General features: G+C 38.9%; 1 protein-coding gene across 1 annotated transcript in view; it reads right to left on the reverse strand.

The window, feature by feature from the left end:
- Nucleotides 1–2,070: 2,070 nt before the first annotated feature.
- Nucleotides 2,071–27,060, reverse strand: part of ELP2 (elongator acetyltransferase complex subunit 2) — a 32,130-nt gene continuing 7,140 nt past the window's right edge. The window contains exons 4-22 of the mRNA XM_006202319.4: nucleotides 25,549–25,693; nucleotides 25,072–25,149; nucleotides 23,669–23,733; nucleotides 22,843–22,909; nucleotides 22,175–22,315; nucleotides 20,980–21,075; nucleotides 19,810–19,910; nucleotides 19,481–19,612; nucleotides 16,754–16,903; nucleotides 13,446–13,634; nucleotides 11,290–11,359; nucleotides 10,658–10,753; nucleotides 10,468–10,525; nucleotides 9,783–9,855; nucleotides 7,186–7,378; nucleotides 5,982–6,103; nucleotides 4,323–4,456; nucleotides 3,664–3,777; nucleotides 2,071–2,631 (exon numbers count right to left, since the gene is read on the reverse strand). Of these exons, the coding sequence (XP_006202381.2) occupies nucleotides 2,475–2,631; nucleotides 3,664–3,777; nucleotides 4,323–4,456; nucleotides 5,982–6,103; nucleotides 7,186–7,378; nucleotides 9,783–9,855; nucleotides 10,468–10,525; nucleotides 10,658–10,753; nucleotides 11,290–11,359; nucleotides 13,446–13,634; nucleotides 16,754–16,903; nucleotides 19,481–19,612; nucleotides 19,810–19,910; nucleotides 20,980–21,075; nucleotides 22,175–22,315; nucleotides 22,843–22,909; nucleotides 23,669–23,733; nucleotides 25,072–25,149; nucleotides 25,549–25,693 (2,181 nt within the window). The 3' untranslated portion in view covers nucleotides 2,071–2,474. The remainder of the gene's footprint in view (nucleotides 2,632–3,663; nucleotides 3,778–4,322; nucleotides 4,457–5,981; nucleotides 6,104–7,185; nucleotides 7,379–9,782; nucleotides 9,856–10,467; nucleotides 10,526–10,657; nucleotides 10,754–11,289; nucleotides 11,360–13,445; nucleotides 13,635–16,753; nucleotides 16,904–19,480; nucleotides 19,613–19,809; nucleotides 19,911–20,979; nucleotides 21,076–22,174; nucleotides 22,316–22,842; nucleotides 22,910–23,668; nucleotides 23,734–25,071; nucleotides 25,150–25,548; nucleotides 25,694–27,060) is intronic.

A 27,060-nucleotide genomic window follows, 5' to 3' on the forward strand; every position in this document is an offset into this window, starting at 1 on the left:
ATCTCTAAGACAGAGAACAATTGTGTCCCTTCATTTTATTCCTGAATAGGCACAGCCTCCCTCCAATTCCCACAGTCTCTCTCTGGAATCAGTAACCACCTCTGCTTCCTCTGAGGCTGCTGCGAAGACAGTGATTTGGCTCCTTGATGTCCAAGGTAAACCTGTCGTGGGAACACAACCCCATCCCCCCTACTCCATCTAGGAAAGCCCTACAGGTCAGAAGACAGCAACTGCTTAGGCTGGCTCTTGGCATCAGTCTGAACTTCAATGCTGTGAATCGGGCAGAGAAGTGAAATTATCAGGGAAAGCAGGGAAGGGAAGGATGGGGATTCTGATAGACTCTTCAGCTCCTCTGGGGCAAAGTGCCAAGACTGCCTGTTTGTTTTAGATGTTATGAATGACTGCAGTACGGTTCAGAATGCTCTCCTTTAGCAGATTAAGACCATCCTGGTAAAATCACAATGTACGTGTGTGAAGTACAATATACTGCCCAAAGGTACAGCAGGTCCTGGGAACGCTTACTGAACAGAATTACACAGGTGATTACTGAGGGAGATGCTTCAGGACAACTTGGGAAAACTATTTACAACAGGCGAAACAGTAACCAACCACAAACTTGCTGGGCCTGCTTTCAAGAGCCCTTAGAGGGTTGAGTTCTGTGCTGGCAAAGGCTCTGAAGGACCATCAGTGCACTGAATCTGCCCTGGAATCCCACAGGGAGCTGAATGGCTGCGTACCAGTGGGAAGACTCAGATCCTTCAGCTGAGAAACAAAGTCATCACACTTCATGGCATCCTGGTCTCTGAGGCTGGGAGGCTCAGGTGCTCACTCCTTGGTGCATACACACTGACACACGAGCACATACGCTTGCATACGCACACACACACGAACACACGCACCTCTGAGGGTGTAAGACAAGTTTACGCAGATTCGACAGCCTAGAATTGCACTGTCCACATGAGGCTGCTGAGCACCTGAGATGTGGCTAGTCCAAACTGAGATGGGCCCAAGGTGTAAAATGCACTTGGTTGGTAGTGTGCAAATATTTTATACACCAAAAAAGGTAAAATATCTCGATAATTTTTTATACTGACTATGTTAAAATCATACTATTTAGGATATACTGGGTTAAAAGAAATATGTCATTAAAATAAAGTATATCTCTTTCTTTTTACTTTATGTGGGTTACTAGAAAAATTTAAATTACATAGGCAGCTCACACTGTATTTCTATTGGACTAGAAATACTGGATATTTCTAGTCTAAAAATCTTCGTTTGGACTAAGGGTCACTTAACTCCTTTGGAAGCAAAATGTCATGTTAGATACTGGCATAAACTCCACCCAAGAAAACCCTCACCTCCCTTCCGTCATCGTGTTTATTATGTGCCGTATGCATTTATGTGGAAACTCGCCACGTGACCCCACGGTCCCACGGGGCCGGGGAAGCCTCTGCTCTCACGAAACTTTGCAGTCTCTCTCACACCCTCTCCTAACCTCTCTCCACTCAATCCCCACGCGCTCAACTCTCATGGCCCGCCTCCCAGACTGCAGCGGGCACACCCAACACTGTCTTTCTGGCATGTTTCTCTCCCCTCTGCTCCCACTGCTCACTCTCCCTGGGGGACATCTTTGCTCTCATGACTTCATCCTTTCCCTCATGACTCACTTATGCAACTTCACAGAAATGCAGAACTCTATTTTTCAGCCTCTACATCTCTCAGTTTAAATGTTGGGATATCCTGTTTTAAATCAAACCCTGAAAGAAAAATCTATATCCCTTTTTTTTAAATTGGGGTGGAGGGTAATTAGGTTTATTTATTTTAAGGGAGGTACTGGGGACTGAACCCTGGACCTCGTGCATGCCAAGCATGTGCTCTACCACTGGGCTGTACTCTCCCCCATGAAGAATGCATGCACTTTTATAAGAGAAAGGACTGACTGCAGTTCAAATGCACAACGACCTGCCAAATTCCTGGAATGGTTGGTGTGGACTGAGAGGAAGGGCTCCAGACAACACTTTGTGTGGTCTGTTCATTTACAAAAACTGTTAAAATAAAAGTTGAGTAATCTGGGTTTTATCTCTTTTTATTTTCTCTGTCCTCCCTCAGAGGACTGTAATAGACAATCATATGTCCCAAAGAGGAGCATGTGAAAACAGAAGGCCCAAAATAACACAGAATTAGGCAAATTTGGTCTTGAAGAAAAAAAGAACAGAGGCTCTCAAACTGGGACACACAGATGCAGGTCTGAATCCCTGAAAGGATGGGCCAGGTTGTGAGGGTGTGTGCATATACAAAAATTTTAAGAAAAGAGTCTGTAGCTTTCACCAGATTTCAAAGGGCCTGTGCCCAAAAAAGGACGGCTGCGATAGGACTTAAAAATGAAACTTGAAGAAATTATGAGGTAAAGAAAAGTCATCTATTTACATAATAAATATTTTATGACACCGAGTATATGCTTGTAGTTAAGTCCACTAGAGCGCACACCTGTTAACTCTGTGTATCTTCACAGTGTGATCCTCACCACAACTTGCAAAGTGTAACCATTCAGCGCCTTCTGCTTCATTCTGTTCAGTCTGTCCATTACAATTCTTCCAGCATAACTTTTTGACAGCAAGTGTATGACTTTGGCTAAAACAAAGATAAAGAAATCATGAAATGAACGTACGCTATGACTATGAGATATTTTACTGCATGCTCAACTACATACTCATTCAATTAGTACGCTTTTGCTATTAATGTTGTTAACATAAATGGAAGTTAAAACTTGAACATCAAAACGTACAGATTTTAAAATATGATCACTAATATTTTAGCAATTTTATTTTAACCTTGAAAACATCTTACTGACCAAGGACACCACCAAAAAGAACAAGAAATAGACAATGCATTTCTGTCAAATTTTGCTTTAATGATCAGCGAAATTCATGAAATGGCTATTAAAATCAGTCTTTTCAGATAACATTACTAAATGCATTTTTTTTAAGAATTCCAACATTGCAACATATTCTACATTATTTGATTCTTTTGACATCCCTGTGACTTGAATGGACTCTCACTCATCTTTTTAACGCTGGGTAAGGAAAGACAGTGAACGATTTAATAAACTGCCCAGGGAAAGAAGCCTGGTCTCCAATATAACCTCTAATGGCATGACCTTGGGCAAGATGTTCATATTAATGCACTCTCTCTGGGTCCTAGGGCATGAGGCTCAGGGAGCCCTTACTGTGCCTGGAGACGGGTCATGGGTTTTGAGGCACACTTAACAGGATGTGCACTTAAGAGTTCAAACCCAAGAACTGACTCCCAAACACAATCTATAATATTTCAAAAAAAATCACCACCATTTTGAATCAAATTTTATCAAGAATCTACTGTAGTCAAACTTTGAAACCCATCATTATGAGAATCACTTTCGTTTCAAATGCATTGTCTGTAAAGACAATATTAGGCAAACAAGCAATTTGGTCAAGGAAACTTTTAAAAACCACGTACAATGTAGTAACAAATGTCAATTTCAAGAGACTATGCAAAACACAGAGGGGTAAGTACCACAAACAGAGATACGTGTGCCTCTCCATGCAAACATGGCGTAAGATGTGCCACTTAAAGACTCCATGATTTCTATGTAATCTGATGGAAGTAAAAATAGGAAGAAAATACCTTTGACTTGTTTCTACACAGTGGGTCCAGTCATTTATTTCTGGAACCTGATCAGTCTTTTTCCAGGAGTATAAACAAATCTTTCCACACTCTAATCCTACTGCAACAACGTATCTATTTTTAAGGGAAAGGGGGAAGACAGGGATTAATTTAGCGTGGATTTCTGTGCTCTCCAGCATCAATCTAAAGCAGTCCCTCACAGTGCTCCCGACCGTCCCTGGCTTACAAAGGACTGTTTAAAAGTGCAGGTCCAAGACACCGTGCACTGCTCTACTGTGTGCTCGACAAGCCTCCTCTCCGTCGAGGCTGCACACAGTTTCACCTCTGTCCTCTGCTGACAAGGCCCGTGGGCCAGTGTTTCCCTGGCGGGCTGCAGGGGCCCTCGTTCTACTGAAGACATTCATTATGCAGAAGGCACCAAAGTCCTACAGTCGGTGAAATAAGAGCCTTTGAGCCATACTCCCAATCTATTTCACCACTCTAAATATCAGCAAGTTTTATCAATTTAGAAATTCTTACAAGAAACATTAGCATTATTTAAAAAAAAAAAGCAACTTGGAAGCCAAGAGAACCCACAGATGAAAAAATAAGAGGGCTATATATTGAGAAACCAAGTGATCTTCTTAAAGAAGACATAAAATGAAGCCCCAGAGACTGACCGTCGGGAAGGGTTAAGCACCGGGCAGACGCTGACGGCCGTCACAGCTCCACCCACGTCCAGGACAGAGGAGCAGGGGCCGATGCTGTGCTCAGGGCAGTCGTCGCTGGAGTCGCACTCGCCCCAAGCAACCACCTAACACAGACAGACCAAACTCCGTAAAGCTTCCTGCTTGCAAGGTCTAGCGATGCATTAGAGTTTCAATGGCAGAGATAACACCCTGGTATTTTTAAAAAATGTATCACGTTCATTTGTGTTTCAGAGCTTCTGAGCATTTCAAGCACCACAGAGAAGCTACTGTGGCAGATACAAGTCTGTGATCCTCAAGTACCCATATGTGCTCCCAACACAACTGTCCCTGCCCAGAGACTGGGGCATCTAGCCTGCTCTTTACACGCAGGAAACCTGTTTTGATTCAGGGAAAGTCTATCCGTCATGTCCTCATCAAGGTGCTCAGGCACCTCCCCAAGAAATTCCCACAAAATGTATGGAGCCAACCAAGTCCCTGACTCTTCTGCTACACCACCCACTGCTCAGGGAATCAGCTCAGCTGTCAGGAGGTCCTAACCCGGATGATACACCACATAAGAAATGAGGCTTTCCTGGTAGCTCATGCCTCAAAGCGATGTGACTGATCACAAAGAAACAGAGGGCAGTGAAACGGGTAACAGCTGCAGAACGCAGGACCGAAGCAAGATTTCGAGCAGAAGGCTCTGCCCCCGTGAGCAGAAGTGCAGTTCTGAGACTGCGCAGTGAACGATGCTTTGTCTGCTTCAGCCTTGACCTATCTGAGAGCCACAGCTGGGCCATCTGCTACTGGATGTGACCCTGGAGGGCGGACGCAGTCCTGCTGGCTTAGCAGCTAGCAAAGAATAAGAGGACAAATGCCAGGGAAGAAATGACTAGGCAAATGACAGAAATGAAGGGCTGAGAGAAAGCATTTCAGAGGCTGACATTTCAGTGTTTCACTGAGTGACAACATGCCCACATTAGTCCTCCACTTTGGTAATTTGCGCCCTGAGTACGACGGGGAAGGGCAGGAGAGGACAGGAAGCGCTCAGGAGCCTCAGCACTTCTAGTCTGCGGGAACTGCAGAAAAAGGAAAGGACGTTTTCAAGAGCAGGAAAACTGCGGAAAGACCAGAGGCCAGGCGAACATCTCCCAGAGAACCAGGGCCATGGTCAAGAACCTACTGCTGACTAATTCCTTTTAATTTTTTTTCAAAGCTCAGGACACATACACACACATACCAGCGTCTACTGCTGAATGAAAAGGTAATATCCATTCATTATGGAAAGGATTTTAAATTCATAAAAGCATGAAAAACAGAAGTAGAAGCTATCTTTCCCTCCACCCACTCCTACTCTCCTAATTCCTTCATCCTGACCCATTTCATTGACTACTTTTCTCCCACTGGGGCCATCTGATGAAGATCATATGTCTGAAGGGTCTTCTTTTCCTATTTGATATTTCAGAGACACATATTTATATAATTGAACAAGAAAAGCCTTTTATGTATGCCCCTGAAAAACACAGAATGGAATACACAAGCTGATTTTTTAAAGTTGTATCAGAAAATAAGGATTGTGTGTTTTCTATCCAAACATACCTGTAATACTACTATTTTACATTTGAAAAAATAGTAAGTTAAAAAAATTACCTTTTTGTCCCGACTTCCAGTGAAGAAATACCTGCCATCAGGACTCCAATCACAAGACCAAATGATTCTACTGTGCACAGCAGTGATTTTGTTGGTGAAGGCAAAGAGACTGAAAACTGGGTCTGAAAGAAACACGTATGCACTCCTCACAAAGCAGAGAAAGCTATTTACCTGGTAGACAGCTATATTTAAGTGCCACGTACATACAGCATTAATTTAGTAATATATACACTGACTTTTGCAACAGACCAAGGCCAGGCAGCTGACCCCTCACCAGAATACTACAGGTATACAGTTATTTTTCTAGCAGGAAATGCTTTTATATTGACTAGTCACTCTCTAGTGACTGATGCCAGACATCTTCTAGACACTAATTAAAGGTTCAATTTATGCCTATGGAAGGAGCCTGAAGAAATTAAACCTTATTCAGGAAGTAGCCAAATTTGCATATTAACTATGGGAAAAAAAAGATTAATGCACCCTTAAATAATGTTAAAAAAAAACTTATATTATTTTCCTTTGTCAGATTTAAGTGTAAAGTAACTTCTAGCCCTCATATGGACTAAACCTAAAAGACATAACTGTGTATGGAGGGCAAATTAATATACCTATTAATCTACAATCCATAAAGATATAACAAATTAATGGATTTGTTATTAGTATCACTTTAACTTTTTAAAAAGTAAAGGTTGCATGTTAGGAAATCACCAGTTGCAAAAGAAATCAGTCTGTTCTAACATATACTGCTGAGTATGTGTCACAGTCCCTGGTAGTGTCTAAAATACAAAATACTAAAGGACCAGACATATCGTAAGATCAAGCTGCATGCAGGTTATATCAATGGAAAATTAAGAACAGGATTAAACAACACAAAAGTACTTTAAACATTCGCTTTTACCCACTCAATTAAACTGGAGGAATAAGAACAGGCCACTGCTGCAACCACACAAAGCCTTTTTTCCTTTTCAACTTTTTTCAGCTTATGCCAGGCCCAGAGTAGAAGCTGGCTTCTTTAACTGAGATGCCTGAACACACACCATCCTCACAAGGAAGCTGTCACAGAACTCTGGAAGACTCACAACCACCAGTCTCTGCCCTTTTCCTTGTTATCACTTATGTTTCTCTTCACCCAACAGCTGCTCAAGGTGGGTAAAATGGACATAAATGCTTCACTAAGAATCTTCCCAACCAGGCGCTGTTTTACCTAACTCAGGTGGGATTGTGTCCTGCCTTTTCCACAGGGACCAGGTCCGATCTCTGGAAACGGCTAATAAGAACTTGTCGTCAGGAGAGAAGGCCATCTGCGTGACAGTCAGACTGTGGAAAACTAAACTCTGCACCTGCTTCCAAGATGTAGTGTTCCACAGAATGATGGCTGCATGCTCTTTCTTAGCTGCCTATAGGACAGAAGTGAAACAGTAAAGCAATTTAAGTAGAAATAAACTGAAAAAAAAATTTTTTTCAAAATAAAAATTGTTTCCATGGGGTATTTTACACATGTGTGTAAATTTAAAAAAACACACAAATGCTGAGGAGGTACTATAAATACTCTAAAAAGGTGTACCTTTGAGAAGAGAAAGACTGGGATTACAAATGATGAATAATTAGAGACTGGCACTGTAAGCAGAATTTTTTAAATTGAATTATAATTAACACACGAATAATACTAGTGTCTGATGTACAATATAGCAGTGGTTCAATATTCTTACACATTATGAAATGATCACCACTTATAGCCCAGTTACTATCCATCACCACACAAAGTTGTTACCACATTATTGACTATATTCTCCAGATGAACATTACTTTCCTGTGACTTATTTATTTTATAAGTAAAAGTTTGTACCTCTTAATGCCCCATCACCTACTTTGGTCATCACCCCCCACCCCAACAAACTCCTATTCTCTGTATCTATGAATCTGTTTCTGTTTTGTATCATTTGTTCTGCTTTTCAGATTCCACATATAAGTGAAATTATATGGTGTTTGTTTTTCTCTAACTTACTTCACTTACCCTTTTGGTCCAACAGCAAGATTTCATTCTTTATTTTTATGGCTGAGTAATATTCCATTGTGTATGTGTGTGTATGTATAAAAAATATATTTATATATGTACATATACACACACCACCCCTTTTTTATCCATTCCTCTACCAATGGGCACTTAGGTTACTTCCATATCTTGGCCATTATAAATAATGCTACAATGGACATAGGGGTACATATATCTTTATAAATAAGTGTTTTCATTTTCTTTGGATAAATACCAAAAAACAGAATTGCCAGATCATAGGGTATAGTTCTATTTTTAATTTTTTGAGGAACCTCCATACCACTTTAATATTTTACAAGAAGAATATATTTGGGTATTAATTACATAATTAGTGGTATAGAGGCTTTCACTTCTGGTCAATATTGAGTAAAAGGGACCAGATTTACTTGCTTGTGTGAAAAAAACTAGAAGACAAAATTCATGAAATAATGGCACTCCAAAATACTATGTGATGGTATGTTCATTATCTTGATTATGGTATGGACTTCACAGGTATAAACATATGTCAGAATTTATCAAGCTGTTCACTTTCAACATGCAATTTATAGTACACTAATGACACCTAAAGAAAGCTGTTAAAAATGTTAGTTTAAAAGAGATGCACATACTTGCTACAAAGGAGCCAACTTGAAAAGGAGGAAATAATCAAGTACATGATTGGTAGCGCCCTAAGCTAAAACAAATTAGCTGCTCAGTGGAAGTACAGTTATTCCTGCTCTTAAGCTCTATTCTTCCCAAAGGCCCCTGTAATAACAGAAGGAAGTACTCCCAGGACCACCCTCACAAAGGTGACAACAAGCAAGGGGGTGGGGCAGGAGCGTGACAACATGTCTTGATGCCCCTTCTACAGGCGGCAGCAAGAAGCCGCAGCAAAAGCAGAGACGAAAAACAAACATACAAAAAAAAAATGGTGCCCATACAGGTGGGCAGCTCTCATCATCACGCTTAAAACAAGTAAATCAATTTATTTCCTTACTTAAAACAAGTAAATAAACTTTGGGAAATTTAGAGGAGTATGTGGGTCTCAGACACTTCAGATACGCCTCCACAGATTACAGATAAATACTGAATAGCAAGTTCAGGATCCTTCTCCCAGGCAGATGTGTGAGGCACAGTATTCAGCGGTGCCACGTGCTGGTGGCTCAGTGAGCTGGCCTCCACCCTGCCTCACCCTGGCAAGGGCCAAGGGACTCTATTCACTTAGGTCAGTACCCAGAGTGTCCTTGAGAGATGGTCAGGTGGAGGGCACCCTAGGCTTCACCTTCTCATTCCCCTGTGTCCCCAGAACTCTCATTACTAAAAGTCTGTATATCACATTTTTAGATCTCATTCTAAGATATGATTAAATAGTGTTTTTTTGGCAGTGGGGGGGATTAGGTTTATTGGTTTATTTATTTGTTTGGTTTTTTTGATGGAGGTACTGGGGATTGAACCCAGGACCTTGTGCATGCTAGGCATGCACTCTACCACTGAGCTATACCCTTCCCTCAATTAAATAGTTTCTGAATAGGGGCATAAATCAGATCAAATCAAGTATTTAAGAACAAAATGTATAGCTGAAGCAGATTGAAAATGCAACTACAAGCTGCTGAAGGACAGAAAGGAAAAGAGAGTGAGAAAGCAAGAGTCAGAAAAGGCAGGCACCTGGGGCCTTTTGGGTTGAACTCTGTCCAAATCACTACTAAACTTGCAGGAGCCTGACGACTCAAACAACCTGTGACCAAGTAGAATAAAAAAAAATTCCCTACCTTACAAGCTGAGGCAAGCAGAGTCTTTGAATTGCTACAAGCAACACAAAATATTTCATAACCATGTCCATATCTAAAATTTAAAAAGAGAAAACGGATGACCCCTGTATCAGTAAATGTACCTATTCTCATGCTGCAAAATTTTTAAATGTGAAAATAACATCAATCTCTCTGGTTAACATACAGTGCTTTTAAGAAACATTTCGTTTTTGTCTAGGCAAATATTTCAGGAAAAAACAGAGGGACTGGAGAAAAATGTCAACTCCCTAAAAGTAATACATCTTATTCCAACAACTAGATTAAATACAAGTTTTCACCCCAAGCCAGATAGAATAAACAATAAACCATGGAAAGGTTTTGACAGGGAACCACTGCAGGAAAAAAAAACTGAGAGAATAACAAAACTTAAAAATGTTTTTTTAAAGGAAAAAAATATATATATAGTGTTATGCCTCTCTATTTTAAAAATTAAGACCAATAAAATCTAGTAAATATAATGCATAGCAATATAAAACAAAGTTTGATTCTCGCCCCTTATAAAGGCCACGAAAGGAACTCTAGAGCAGGTGGGAAAATGTAGGTAAGAGGAAAGCAAAGGAGAAAATCAGGTTGGGGATGGAGGGCAGGGAGGGAATCACAAGTTAGGACAGAATCAGACCAAAGAGCTAAGTACAGTTTAACTTACAGTTTTTGAACTTCAGGCCACAAAGTATTTTGCAGAAGATGGTCCTCAGTGGGAGGTTCTACAACAAATTTACAACATTGCAATTTTCATGCAAGCAAACAAATTCCATAGCACTTATAGGTGAGCAGTGACAGATTCTGCAATATGTACACAAATGATTCTAGTAAACCATCTTTGTGCCTTTTCTTACCGGTAAGTATAGAGGGTTGAAAGGCCACCTGGTGATACTCGAAACCAGTACTAGTTAACAGCTCCTCTTCATCAGAAGGCTGAGAAGCTATATCTCCTAGTTTAGAAGAAACACATCAACATCATGAATGTAGTCACCATCTTGACGTCTCCTACACATGTCCTAGTATTAATGCCACTAGCTGGAAAGTAGAGGCATTTCAAAGTAGTGCAATTCAGAGCTGCAGCCACGTGACTGCAAAGCCAAGGGTACTTCCACTACGCTGATATTTTCCAAATGTGCTCCTTACAGAACTAGTCAATTCCATGGAGAGTCCTTCCTTTTCTTTTGAGCTCACACTTCCCAAACTTTTTAAACTACAGAACACATTTTTCAGGGTCCCCAGATTAGCATTGATGGCTGTAAGTGCTCCATGAAATACACTTTGTAAAAGCAGCACCTATTTCAGGGTCTGCCCTTGCACACAGAGTAGTTACCAGGAAGTATCTGATAGAGAAGAAAGATGCATGTATTGTGATATTAAAACAAACAAACAAAACCCTGTAATGAACATTAGGCACATGTTATACAAGTCTGTAACTAGGTTTTAAGTACCACTATGAGTTCAATAATTTTGGAGACGAAAGCCTTACCCTGAAAGACGGCTTTATTTGATAATCCCAAAGCAGGGACAGTAGCTCCTTCTGGAAGATCACCATCTTGCTGGAATAAAAAGCATGACAGATGCTTTACATGCCAAAGGTTACTCTTATCTCAGACACTATAAAAAATGCCATGCACATAAATGCTAAGAAGCAGTATAAAGACCATTTTGTGTGGACATCTGCCCGCACTTCCATTTCCTGAACCAAGAGATGCAATGTTAAGCAATCACCTCCAGCAGCCAGGCTCCAGCTGACTCCCAGGCCCCACCCAATCCACAGAGTTGGGCATCCTCCCATCCATGAGCTCATCAAACCCTGTCAGCTCAATGGGTTTCAAGGTTTGACAAAGGAAAGCACTGCTGGCTTCTAGCAAAGAGTGGGCTGAAAATGCAAGGCCTGGAGCTTTACTTCCCAGAGTCTCACAGGCACATCCCTGTTGATGCTCACGCAAACACAGATGTTTCCCAGGAAGGCACAGTCATAGTATTGTCATTAAATGTATTTACAATTCTGAATATTTTAAAACTTTGTTGCAGTGCCCTCTGAAGTGGCAATAATCTGCTTATATGCTACAATTTATATCAATGAAGTTATTACATACGAAACTGTATGTTAATCATCAAAATTGGCACATGTCCATAAACTAAGAACATTTCTAATGATTTAAACTTTAATACAGAGGCTGAAACTCAACACAAACATCTGCAATAGGAATTTAAATCATCACCAAAGAATGGTTACCTGAGACATGAGAGACTGTGTGCTTTATTTCAGAAACCAAGAAAAACAAAACACTATGAAAATAATAAGAGGCATTCCTACATATCCCAACATTTAGTATGGGAACTTCCCAGTCTACAGGATTCCTGTATCTCAGGACACAGAACTAAACACATATCTGGGACTAAGCCTCTTATGGAATCCTTTCAATCCCTAGAACTGTGAAATCCTCAAAACAACTACCCTTCCACCCCCATATGCTCAGCTTTGTAACCACAATCAGGACCTCCCTTTTGATCTCATTACTGTCCATTAGCATTAAAAACAGCACAGCAGAATCTTTCATCTTCTTCACATAATCAAGAAAGCCCCTGGCAGGAGGAGCTCCTGATACACTCCAGGAAACTTAACTGGACATTTCTTCTAAAATGATTCTTTCTTCTCCAGATTTACCCACACTGGTTCTAGCGTCTCTGCCTTCAAAGTCTCTGGGCTCAAAGGTGTATACTGCTTCCATGTAAGTCTTCGCCTTAAAGTGCTTCTCATCACCTTGTATAGGACTTTCATTGGTACCCCAGAGTCTAAACTACGCCTGCCTCCCGAAGTCCTCCATCATTTGACTTGCCCCCAGCCTCTCCATTTCCCTCTATATACTCTTCATTCGAACAGCTCTGGCTGCCCACTGCTCTCTCTCTCCTTCCTTCTGCCTATCAAAAGTGCACTTATCCTTTTCAAGCTCAGAAGCAAATCTGGGACCCAATTCTAAGCACAGCAAAGGACTGTACGATGTGCACGCCTGTGACACACAACTCGTTCCCTACTTCCTTTCCCTTCCTCCAAAACTGCTTACTTTATAATTTTTAAAACCTACGCATTTTTATAAGCGTTCAAATCTTCTGTAGAAAGTAGGCAGAAACAAAAATCAATAAAAACTTACCCATTCAAAACCCAAATGAAGCCCCACTTTCTCGTTATTCCAGTAGAGTGACCACTTTCTTCTATGAAATGTACTTTAACCACCACAAGATTTAGCAATTAACTGGTGTCACCTTAACAGCTGCAGGTACACTAGTTCCACTGCCCCACCCCAATCTACATTTAGAAGGAAATCTCCTCGAAAACATGACCCACCTGTTATGCTTTGTTTTATTGTAGGTACTTGTTAGCACAGTGATGATACACAGTACTTGTGCCTTAATTTAACATTTTAATTCTTTATAGTGTCTTGGGCTTACTTGTTATAAAATTTCTAATTTTAGTATTTAAATTACTGCCTACCACAGCACACACAAAAGTTTGTCAGGCCAATAACATGATTTGATTTCCTTTCTACCCATATACTCCATTTACAGCCTTAAGTAAAATTTTTTAAAACTTTAAATGAAGTGGCTAGATTTAGTTAAAGCATTTAGAGGAATACTCACATTACAAAGCACATGATTCAGTGACTGGCCCGTAATGGCACAAAAATTTTCCACAAAATTTCGAGGTGCAGAAAATACTCGAAGAACTTTTTCATCGGCTCCAGATACAAACTGAAACCTGTTGATCATTGCCAAACATTTCAGGTCATATCCGTGTATCTGGGGCCTTGCAATTTCATGCCAAGTCACCTGGGTATCAAAATAGGATAAACAAAAATGATCATACATTTCAAAAACTGAAGTCTTTTCAACAAGCAAAATTTCAGATATAAAATCTTTCAATATGCCATGGAAATGTGACCATAAGGCAGATTCATCCATATTGTTGTGTTCATCAATAGTGCAATCTTTTTCACTCACAGCCACTGTGCCCCAGTATCAAATTGAAATCTGGAGACAGAGTTTTGGAAGCAGAAAAGAACAGCTTTATTTCTTTGGCAGGCAAAGGGGGGTCACAGCAAGCTAATGCCTCAAGACTGCAACCCTGATTTGGGGAGGGGTAACGGAGTTTTTCAGCAGGAGTCCAAGAACAGAGCTTCTGATAAACATCTGTGAACGTGCAGGGGCTGCACTTTCCTCCCTGACACAGCTCTGCGTTGGCGTCAAGAAAACCTGTCGACGGAGCCTCCTGTTTCTGTGGCTATCAGACCATGTCCTCTCCTCCAATGGGCCTTGGTCTGGTGTTTGCCTTCTGCACCAGGAGTTAACGAGTCACATCTCCGGACATTTCTATGCCTGGAACAACGGATGCTTAAGGGGGAGGGGGAGTGTTCTAAGGAAGAGGGCAACATGTGCAATTTAGTCAGGCTAGAACGTGCTTTACCATGAGGGAGCCATTTCTGGTCACTCTTATCTGGGTACTTCAGAGGAGCTACAGCAGAGAATATGGGGGAGGGTCTGTCCCGGGAAGGCCTGATAGGGCCCTGGTCCATTACAACAACTTGTTGATCCATTCACCTACTCATAGACATTTGGGTTGTTTCCAGTTTTGGTCTTTTACTGAAAAAAGTCATGAACTTTCGTCGTGTACAAGTCTTTGCATAAGTACATACTCCTATTTCTCTTGGGGAAATACTACCCATAGGTAGGAAGACTGGGTGATTTAGTAGATGTCTATTTAAAATGTCAATATACTGCCAAATAACTTCCCAAAGTGGCTGTACTTTTTACAATCCCACCAGCAGTGTTGTATGAGAGATCCAGCTGCCCATCACCTCATCAACACCTGTATGGTCAATCTTTCAACTTTAACCATCCTCATAGTGTGCAATGGTATCTCACTGTAGCTTTAATTTGCATTTCCCTAATGACTAATGGTGTTGAGAATCTTTTCTTGTTCTCATTATCTATCTCCATCCATATATCTATCTCCTTTGGAGAAGTATCTTTTGCCCTTTCTTTTTACTGGGTTGTTTATTTTCTTGTTATTGAATTGTGAAAATTGTTTATATACTCTAGATAAAAACCGTTTATCAGACTTGTGCTTTGTAAATGCTTTCTCCTAGTTTGGGACTTGTCTTTTCATTTTCCTGAACAACATCTTTCAAAGAGCAGAAAATTCACATTTTGGTCAAGTCTGATATATTGATTTTTTTAATGGATCATGAATAAACAATAACTGAGTCATACTGGTAACAAATCACCAAGAGCCACAGAAAACCACTCCAAATCATTTGCCTCATTTTTTACTTGACTACAGTGTTGTCCCCAATGTTCTAGACTCTATTAATTTTAATCCACCACGTGCTGCTGAAGCAGAAATGTCAGTTGCAAATTTCATTAGCTCTCATGGACTGACCCATAATCAGTTCCATGAATTTCTGTCAGAAACTGAAGTTGAGAATACTTTCTCTGTGGCACAACACAGTTCAATGTCTTACCAGTGGTAAAGTTTTACTGTGGTTTTTTAAAGCTCAGGGCCACGACTGAAAAGTTTCTTGAACAAAAACTGGCCTCAACCACTATTATGTAACGCTATATAATGTTAGACATTAGCTTTCACTGCAGATTTGATAGTGTTTCTTAATGAATTAAACCTAAAATTACAAGGTGTAAGAACATTTTTTATGTGGAACTGAAGTAAACACATTTTGACAACTAAAATCTGAACTGCTCGAATTGTAAATACAGGTATGCTTAAGCTTTTTTAAAAACTAAAACATAGTTGACATAATACATAGTATTATGCTAGTTTCAGGTGTACCACATAGTGATTTGACATTTAATATATTATGAAATGGTTACCAAGGTAAGTCTAGGAACCACCTGTCCCCATATAAAGTTATTACATTACTGACCACATTTCTTATGCTGTGTATCACACCCCTGTGACTTACTTGTAACTGCAAGTTTGTACCTCTTAATCCTTCACTTATTTCACCCAGCATCACACCTCTGGCAAACACCTGTTTGTTCTCTGTATCTATAAGTCTGTTTGCATTTTGTTTTGTTTTTTAGATTCCAGATTTTAGTGAAGTCATATGGTCTTTGTCTTTCTCTGCCTGACTTATTTCACTTAGCACAACAGCCTCTAGATCCATCCACAGTTATAAACAACATGACTCATTGTTTTAATGGCTGAGTAATACTCCATTGTGTATATACCACATCTTCTTTTTCTATTCATCAATGGATACTTAGTTGCTTCCATATTTTGGCTATTATAAATATTGCTTCAATAAACACAGGGGTGAATATATCTTTTTGAAATAGTTTTTTGTTTGTTTGTTTGTTTTCTACAAGTAACCAGAAGTGAAATTACTAGATTGTGGGGTAGTCCTATTTTTAATTTTTTGAGGAAACTTCATACCATTTTCCATACTGGCTGCATCAATTTACAACCTTACCAACAGTGCACAAGGGCTCCTCTTCTCCACATCCTTGCCAACACTTGTTACTTGTTATCTATTTGATGCTAGGCATTCTGACAGGTATGAGGGAGTATCTCACTGTGGTTTTGACTTGCATTTCCCTGATGATCAGCTCAACAAAGATGCTGAGCATCTTTTCATGGGTCCGTTAGCCACCTGTATGTCTTCTTTGGAATGCTTAAGTTTTAAGAAAATATCAAACTGCTTTCCAAAGTGGCTATCCCACTTTGCATTCCCATCAGTAATGTATGAAAGTTCCAGTCAGCCTGCATCCTTACCACCCTCAGTAGTTTACACCTCAGCCATTGTAGTGGGTGTGTAGTGGCAACTCATCAAGGCTTTAATCTGCATTTCCCTAATGGCTAATGATGCTGCCTCGCCTTCTACGTGCTCATGGACGTGTTTTAAAGCAGACCATCAAGTAGGAAGACATTTCACCTGTGACTGGTCTTTCCTCTTCCACGGAGCAAAAAGTCGAGTTGTCTGGTCAGTACCAACGGTGATGATAAATTCTCCTTCTGGGTCCCACTTTAGGTCTTGGACACCATCAAAATGTCCTGAAATAACAATCTCTGGAGTCCACTCTTTCTGCAATGAAAGTGCTCATGACACATCAAAATAATCTAAGACCACTACTCAGAAGAAAGTCTAATAACGCCTTCAGCCCTCAGGTCTGATACAGGAAAAGACCGTAGCCCCTGAGCAAAGCGAGAAGCTAAGTAAACAAGATGGGATCTTAAAGTAGAGGATCTGGTTTCCAGTCAAGCATCTTAGAACTTAAACATTCAAATATGCTGTGTTCTTTTAAAGCAGTAACCTTGGGAAAGTCCCCTCCTTTCATCACTTATGGATGCCTCCTAGAACCCAGATACTACTTAACCTCTCTGTGCCTCAATGAACTCTTCTGTAAAAGAGTTACCTAGCTCATACGGTCATTACGAGAATTAAATGAAGTTTTATTTGTACAATGCTGGCGCATACTAGGTACTGCGTGAGTATTTGCTTGTTAAACTAAATAACAGAGCATTGTGTAACATGAATCTGTAGATTCTGAGTGTGTGCCTAACACACTTTCTTTGTTAAGTAAAAAAAAGCTGCAGGGGTAGAGGACAGAGGTTAAATCAATGCTAGGTAGTCCACCTCCTGAGGGAGTCTGCACCAGCAACCATGGAAATAATGACAATGAAATATAGAAAATGTCATGTGCCTGGTCCACAAAGCATCTTTTTGAACAACTCAAGTGGTGGTAAAACTTGATCTTTAGAGGAAAGTTAAATTTGTATAAATAGCTAAAAGGTCATTCAAAGCCAAGTCTGATGAATATGGTCAGTGATTAAGTTATATTATTTTCTAGTCAAAACCATGAATAGGCTAGAACAAAGAAATCTTGTTCATTTCCTCTGTGCCATAACAACTGATTCTAAAGTTAGCACTTAATGAGAGTTTCCAAAAAATTCTGAACAAAGTGTAGCACTTTTGGACTATCAGCACAGTGTTAAAGAGCTTTAATTGTCTTCATAGGTTACCCCTGATTGTAACAAATTTCCACTCTGGTGTGGGATGCTGACAGTGGACATGGCTGAGCACCTGTAGGGGGCAGAGGTAAATGGGAATTCTCTTTACTTTCTGCTTAATTTTTCTGTGAACGTAAAATGTCTCTAAAATACAAAGTCTATAAAAAAAATCACCCTCTATACTTGGTAAATAGCTATTATTAATTTGAAGTCAAATTATAAGCAAAGGTACAGGGAAATTCTGCCCTCTGGTTTGAGCTCCTCCTTACTCATATAATGCTTTCTTCTATGAAGGCCTCAAAGATGAGCTGAAACACAGCTCAAAGAAGCTCTAAGTTAAGAACAAAATTAGATTTATCCTTAAAAGTATCTATTTAAAAGTGTCGTAGCTAATGCTTCCCTGGTTCATTTAAAAGTAGAAATAATCTTAAAGGTCAACACCAAATGGAAGATACAAAGGGAAGAGTAAACCACTCCATGTATTGAGACTTCAAATTCTCCTACGTAAAACAACATTTCCAAAGCCCACAAACTGAAGGTTATGCAAACCCATGAATCTGCACTTTATGTAAGTTCCACACACTAACTGATGGCACCTCTGAGGCTCTCCATGAATTGTCACTTTATAAAGAAGCTATTAAATGCACATTCAAAATCTGCTGCCTCATATTTTGCTCTATGTTCTTACTTCTTTCATTTATTTATTTAAAATATATAGCATCCAGGATGTGCCAGGCTTTGTTTTTCATACTATACAAATATTAATTCATTTTAGCATCATGAAAACCCTATGCGTAGGAGCTATTTATTACTGTCTACATTTTACAGATAAGGAACCTGAGACAAAGGTTAGGTAATGTCCTCAAAGACAGCTAGGAAGTACAAGATTCAGGCCCAGGTCGTCCAGCTCCCAGGCCGGTGCCCACAGCCACAATTCCTGCTACCTCACCTCCCTAAACCCAAAGCAGCAGATGGGAAGCAAATTAGAGAGTAAGATACAGAGTAGTGCTGAGAGGCAGCTGCATGATTAGAAGATTACCTCTCTTTGAGAATAGAACCTGTAAGAAAGATCTAGAAGAGCCCAATATTGGGAGGACCATTTAGAATTACACATATCAAGAGCCCCTGAGAGCATCAATATAGTCAATCACAAAATAACAGGTACTTCTAATGCCCTTGTGTTGGTCATTTATTCAATAATTATCAATGGAGTACCTAGTTGTTCAGCAGGAAAATATCAAATTTCGTGATTTTCTTTAAGAGAACAAAGAGGTTTTACATTTTAGGGAAAACTTGCATCAAAAAATGTATATAGCTTTATGGGAGAGCTTAAAATTTATACAGCTTAAACTTTACTTATGTAGAAAATTTAAAAAAAAATAAAGAAAGAAAATAAAGAAAATTTACCTATGTGCAAATTTCAGTATCTCAACAATGCTGAAAAATAAATACTTTTATTCTTAGAAAAGCGTGAGTTTCTTACTTAGCATCACAAAATAACATCTACAGAAAGAAGTGAAGTCATCTGAACTTAAATGCCTCTATGATGTTCCCGTAGAGGGTTATAAGTAATACAACACTTTTACCTAGGTTTTCTTTAGGATTCACCCTATTTGACTAGAAATGCTTTACTTAAAAACACTTTTCTTACTGGGTTAGTGGAATTCTGTTTCCAAAGGTGCAGTGCTCCGTGGAAAGCATGAGCGATGATCATGGAGCCATCCTCACTGAACTGGCAATCGTAAAATCCCAGAGTATTGCCGCCGACTTCTCCTACTCGAACCTATTCAACCACAGACAGAAAACAATTCATAACCAAGAGTCCACATGTCTCACGATAGAAACCACTGATTACAGAGATTATGGTCTCACTTTTTTAATATATACAAAGAGCACGTATTTGCAGCTCTCGGAACACAGACTTGGGATTTACTGTTTCATAAACTCAAATTTCTGTTCCTTATATATTCACATTTTTACCTGTTCTAGCCAAACTCCTGACTCTTCATCTGGAGCCCAGAGAATCATGGTTTTATCCATTGAGGCAGACAATAATCTCATTGGCTGTTGTAAAACACCATCTAAAGAAAAAATAACCTAACATCTTTAGGTGACTGACAAATATCTTGTTTGCAGATGACCAGAAAAACACAACATGGATACTGCAAGAACGTTCACTGCTACGCTGCACCAGCAAAACGCTGGAAACACAAAAATCTACTGTTAGACCAGATAAACCAATTGTAATATTTAGACAATGGAATATATACTGTAATAAAAATAAATAAATTAGAGTTACATGAATCCAAAGCATGTTAAGCTAAAAAGGCAAGTTGTAAGAAAAAATGCATACTGATAAAGTTTTAAGAGCTGTTAGACAATATTGTTTATGGCTACACAAATTTGCAGCAGAAGTATAAAAATATGCATGGGAATGATATGAACTCAATTCAGCCTCAAGGGAAGGATGGAGGGGAAAGGGTTCAGGAAAAAACACACAGGGATCCTCAATATCTGTAATATCTAATTTACCTTTTTTTAAACTGCAGCAAATATGGCATAATATGACAAGAGCTGGATGGTGCTTACTTTTTACTGCTATTCTCTATTCCTGTCTCAGGGAAAGGACAGGACGAGGGCAGCATATGAAGCTGCTGCCGTGCTCAGCCCTACACCCCAGCACCAGCTTGGACACGCACACCATCGTCACTCCACAAACGGAGGTTACGGGCAAAGGAAAGAGAGGGAGAAAGGCCTCTACTTTGCCATAAAAGATGTATCTCAGTATTACCACCTCTGTAGTTCCAAGGGTGAGCATTCCAGTGAAGCTGGCTTGAAAGTCAATTTCTCTTAAATTCCGTAAGGACTAGGTAAGAATTTTAAAGAAAAAAAGATGAAAAGGGGTATGGCAGTTTTGGCATCATGGCAGGAGTCATACTGTTCCCTCTTAGAAACACAACTTTCAATGGCCCTGAATGTCTAACGGAACAGGGCTGCAGTATTATACTTTACCAACTTGAAAATGTCTAATATTTGAGATTTCTAATTACACTCAAAAAGTATCCTTCTACTTCATCTGGTCAGCTTTTTAAAACTTTGTCAAGGGAGATTTAACTGAAATGTGGGCGATGAGTATGTTTTTCTTCTTACCTTTGTAAAATGAAGGCTGCCAATGAACTGCATTTACCCAGTTTTCGTGACCAGCCAGCACGGTCTCCAGAGTAACCGCAAATGTTATTTTAATACCTGTAACAAGAACAATGAAGCATTCTCTCCCCAAAGCTCTTCTAAAAAGAACATTTTCATAACCATCTCAGTTGTACAATTACATCCCAAAAAACAGAATCAGAATAGACCATGATTTAGATTCAACAAAACACACGCATTCTAAATTTCATTAACTTTATACATTGTTCAAAACCACAGGTGAAAAACAGTCCTAAAGATACATAAATTTTTCTTGACATTTTCCCTACCGAGCCATAAATAAAAACTAAGGAATTTGTTCTACTTTTAAATTTTCAGGGACAGCTACTCTTACACTGCAATTAAAAAATACAGACATGCCAGTCTGCTTTCTATTCTTACTCATTAAATGTAACAGTCAAAAATATTAAATAAAAAAAAACCCCTAAGATAAATGCAGAGTTAAAGGAAGTCAAATCAATACTGTGACCTTTCAAACAAAATAATTAATGAAACTATCACAAAAAACTTCATACTTGGAAACAGCTACTCACAATATGCTGGTTATAGTATTTCCTGGTCCTCCCCAAAAATCTGTCACCAAATCTGAGCTCTAATGGGGTTTTATAATCAAGAAGAGTAATAACAGAGAAGAATATTCCTCAATGAACAATGTTTACTGAGGACTAACTTGGTCATTTAGATACACATCTGAAAATTTCTCCTTCAAATGCAACATTCCAACAGGATGTACCATGGAGGGGTACTGAATGACATACACTACTACTCAAACACAAGGATTAAGCTGTCTCTTAAGAATGTCCTCCAACAAAGGTATGAACAATTCACATTATTCCTTTAAGTAGTCCTATGCTAAAACTGCAAATTTAGTAATATTTTACAAACTGATTTACTGAAAAAACATTAAACATTATTTTCAGCAATTTAAAAAAACTCACTTATTTTTAGAAGAAAAATAAGTTTCATACATGAAAAATGGCTCATTCTCACATAAAAATGAAAAAGGAAAAACACATAGTATCAGGGATTCAACACTTTTGAAAAACCTAAGCTTCACAAACATACACGTGTGGTGAAACCGATAAATAAGCCGGGAAATCTAAGTGTTGTTACATCAAATATTTTCATTATTACTCACTTTCATTTTCTATAGTAAAAGTATTTTCTTTCAGTCTTATATTATCATCTTCCTGAGTTTCCAAAGATGTTGATTTTATATTCAGCCTCCATATTCGTATCAGGCAATCTTGTGAACAGCTTGCTAGGAAAAGATCTCTACCTAATTAGAAAACAAATTTTATTATTTTTAAAACATTGTATTCTTAACTTTTAAGAGTCTCTCTTTTATAATATACACGTACCTAGATTTCCTGAAAAAATAAGATTTTGCTTCCTTATCCTTCATTCATTTGGCCTATATTCATTTTCACTATACACACACTGCTAATAAGTGATTATAGTATATGCTATGCATATACAATCTACTCATTTGTCAAGAACGTTTGCATATGTAATAGTCAGCTAGTGCCCTCTTTTAAACATCAACTTGTTTCATGCGCTACCACCCCAAATAATAGGTAATAAAAGGGGTAAGTATCCTCTTTTCTAAGTGGGACAATAGAAAAATGATATATACAAAAAGTTTTAAATTAAAACATAGGAGGCTGAAATTGACACAACACTGTAAATGACTATACTTCAATAAAAATATACATACACAACAACAACAACAAAAAAGAGGCTGCTTCCTTGGAAGTTACACATACTTGTCCCATTATGTGTACTTTAGCAAAATTTCATACTGACCAAAGGCTGCCCATTCGACACCTCTTATCCAATCCTCATGTCCAGAGAGAAACAGTACTTTCTGAAACTAGTCAGACAACAAAAATCACAGGAGTTGGTATAAGAATTTAACATTTTCACGTATATCAGTGACTTCATTTGGTCTCAGCCAGTTCCACTGCATCTTTTTTCTTTTTTAACTCAAAACACATCTCATTAGAGCTCTCATTTGGGAATGAAAAATTTCATAATCATCCAAATCACTTAACTGAGCAATCTTGAGTACATAACATCTGTAGACCTCAAATACTCTTAAATGTTCACAACATGCTGTGGGTACAATACAGAAAAAAGTTGGGTGGTTGAACATTCACAATCACTTTTAACTGTCTGATAAAATGCAAAGAAATAAGTATCTCTATTATTAATTAAATAAGCCTAAAGTTAACCAACCCTCTTTCTGAAACATCCCTCTAGTTTAACCACCCAAAGAACAGGTAATGCTCAGAAGGACAAGTAACCACCTCTAGAGAGTATTTCACCGTAGGTATGCAATTGTTCATCTAAAACTTTTAAGAAAAAATACTACTATAGCATCTCTCTTCTTGCCTTCCCCGCCTAATGACCTGTTTCCCCCAACAACTCCGGACCTAGTGGCCAAAGCAGCAGCTATCTGGTGTTCAAAGATTCAAAAACCATCTAGGAGAGGGCTGTCAAAAAAGATCCTCTTGTTGGATTATTTTAGACTAGAACATTCCTAAAATTCTATAATCTGGAAATAGTCTGTATTAAGATATGTAATTAGGCAGAACGTAATTCTAGCCTCTTAATAAACATCATTAATTACCTGATCGTTTTGTTGAACAAGTAAGTGAATTTTGCAGTCATCATCGCCACAGGCTAATACTGGCACTGGGGGAGGAGAAAAGAGGCTTCACTGTAGGCATTCCATCACATGCTATGACTGTCACCTACGCTGGAGTCTAAGCTCCAGGTAAACAGTCCTGACTTCTACTCCCCACACTACTGAACAACTAAATTCAAAGTGCTCGATAAATGTCTTTAGGAATAAAATGAATATTCTAAAGTGTTCCATTAAATAGTTACTTGGCAAAGTACGACTATTAATTAACTGAGAATCCGTTCCTCTATTCTGTGTCATTTACGGTAGAAGGAGCAGTAAAAAGAGGCTCAGGAGTGAGCTGGGAGTATTTAACCACAGCAGCCAGAAGATGAAGAGGAAACGTTGTTAGCCCAAGTGAGTAACAAAATTTCCAGGAGAGTTTACTATCATGGCTACTGCACAAAGATTTAAAGGTATGTTTGTTACTCTGAGGACTTTACATTTTGAGAATCTGATAGTAAAACAAAATCTATGAAATAATTAAACAACAAAATAAAAAAGCATATAATTAACTATGTGGTTAAAAAGCTATGAAAGGTATGACTATAAAATTAGCTTTCTTTTAACCAACTAAGGAAAAAAAGCCAAAAAACTCCAGTCACTTGGCCTCAATGTAGATGCAAAAAATTTAAATTTTATGTAATATAACTGGAATGTGTGCAGTTTCTCATCCTGAGGAGCATTTGCACAATGTGGAGGCATCACGTGAGACCATGGAGTCACAGCTCCTTCTGCAGGTGGCAAAAGAGCCTGGAGGCTTCCGGATCCAGCCTCTCCCCACCAGGTCTGTCCTCCAGGTAACTGAAGAGGCATAAGAGTGACTGGCACTGGCCAGCAGCTTTGGAGGATAATCAAAGATGGGTACAGACAGGTTTCATAGCAAAAGGCAAACTGTTTCTTTCTGGGAGATTTGAAGTGGTCTTAGGCAAACTGTCATTATGCAGGATGGGCAAGGGGCTGCTGCCTGGAGATAAATGCTCACATGGTCCATCTTCAGTACTTTTTCAACTTATCCCAGAACTTCAACTTTCACAGAGCTACATAATTTTCCCAAATCAGATCTATATACATTGACAACATATTTGATAAACAGCAGTATCACTCTTGAGAACACATTAAGTCACTTAAATTTTAACAGCTACTAAAGTTCCTAATAGCCGCCCCCAACCTTACGTTTTATCCGCAGATCATTTGAACACTGAGAAATCAGTATGTTATGCATATCTCAACTTATTTCCTGAAAACATTTAGATACAAAATTGGGATCCATTATGTTCTTAGGTTCTGACTGTATGGAGCTATGAAAATATATTGCTCTTTGAATATACAATTAGTAGGATACTCACCATCAGTATTAGGCAAAAAAGAAAAGCAGAGAGCCAGGGTGAATCCATTTCCAAAGTTCAAGGTCTGAAGGCATGTTACTAAGAAACAATAAAACACACCGTGAACAACTAACTCTGAGCTGATTCACGTAGAGCTGCCTCACCCAAGCATCATCAGGGCCCTGGATGTCAGCACTGAGATGAGAGAGGTCAGTCCTGAGCCCCCGGCGACCACATGAATCTAAATGGCCAATTTTTAACAAGAGTACAGAGAACAAAGACTTACAATGAAAAAGCTCTTAAGGAATTTCTATCATCGAACAGTTTGGTAAAGAAGAATTATGGTAAAGCGCAAAAGAAACAAACATGTAGACTAGAATTCTAACATTTTAAAAACTGCTTGAAAGACTGAAAAAACCACATGTATGCTCTTCTAAGCTGTCATTCATTTGGTATTTACTATTTCATTCGTTGGGATTATAATGCCTCTAAACCTACCTTCAGAACCCTGTTTACACCAGACTCGAACAGTGGAGTCGGCAGCTGCGGACACTAGCAGAGTGTGCAACGCCCTCCTCTGGTAAGCAGCATGCACTGCATAAACGGGTCCTTCGTGGCCTTGGAGATGGACTGCTTTTAAAAGCTGAATCACACAAAATGACAAAAACATGATGATAGAAAAGGAATGATCACTTTTACCTTCATTTAACCAGCATCAGAGGATTAAAGGTACTGTTACAATGCCTGACTCGGAAATAAGTTCTCTCAGCTGAGAAGAACGTAAACTTGTGAGAAGCTGGCCTGATATTATTAACACACACAATGTGCACACCCTGTGACACAGCAATCTCACATCTGAGAATCTACTCAGAGAGCAGCACTAGTGTAGCGCATAATAACAGACAAATGCAGAAGGATATTCACCACACACTCTTTAGAAAAGCTGCCATCAATCTAAAAAGTATGAATAGGAAACTGATTAAATAACTGTAGACATATATTCTAAGCCAAGAAAAAGGATAATGTAGATAAATGCACGTTTATTATCACAGAAAGACATCCACAACATTGACATTCTTGAAGGATACAGGCCAGCTTTGTGGATTGCTGCTCCTCTCAGGTTAGTCTGTCTCTTCATGAACAGATTCAGGGTATACATTTTGACATCATCACTACATACATGCATCACATCAGGAGCAACACAATGTCAGTCTGTTCTACTTTTAGTGAAATTAGCCTTGATATCTTAGTAAAGGTAGTGTCTGCCATGGTTTTTTTCACTATGAAGTTAATTTTTTTTTTTTTGGTGGTGGTAATATGTGAGATTATACTTTGGGACTGAGTAAATATCCTATTCTCCATTAAACTTTAACCAAGTATCTTTAGCATCCACTCACACTTGCCTGAATCAAAGAGCTACAAAAATGGAAAGATGGCAGAAACTGGGAAATCCCATCTGTTTATCAAGTCTTCCTGCTTGCCATGCAAGATTATTCCCTGTGACATCATTTTTGCTATTTGGGGTCTATTTTTTGAGATCCAAATGTGTGAGAGTTTACCACTTCCTTTGAGAGGTATCTTCTGTAAATTGCTGCCTGCTGAAATAGAGGTGTCGCTTAAATGTCTCCACAGTTGTTTTCCCAATTACTTAAAGCAGAACTCTGCCACCCAATGAGGTAATTAACAGCTACGTATAAGAGACTAACTTCCTGTTATCATTAAACTTTGGCTTCTCTGAAAAAAATACTTTTTAGAATTCAAGTATAATAAAATCATTTTCATCTAAAATTATAAACACATAACTAGAGATTTGGAATAACGTTCATTAGAATGTTAGCTTGACATTTTGTATCTTTTTCCTTCTTTCTGTATTCAAACTTTAATGAGTCTGTATCATTACCCCTAAAAACTTAAATCTATGAAAAAAACTCACTTCACATCTTTAAGCAAGGTTATATTTCAACCATCAGAGAATCTCAAAAGCTGAAATGAAACAAATCTCTCCAGGTC

The sequence above is a fragment of the Vicugna pacos genome, chromosome 24 (genome assembly GCF_048564905.1).
Source record: "Vicugna pacos chromosome 24, VicPac4, whole genome shotgun sequence".
NCBI lineage: Eukaryota > Metazoa > Chordata > Mammalia > Artiodactyla > Camelidae > Vicugna > Vicugna pacos.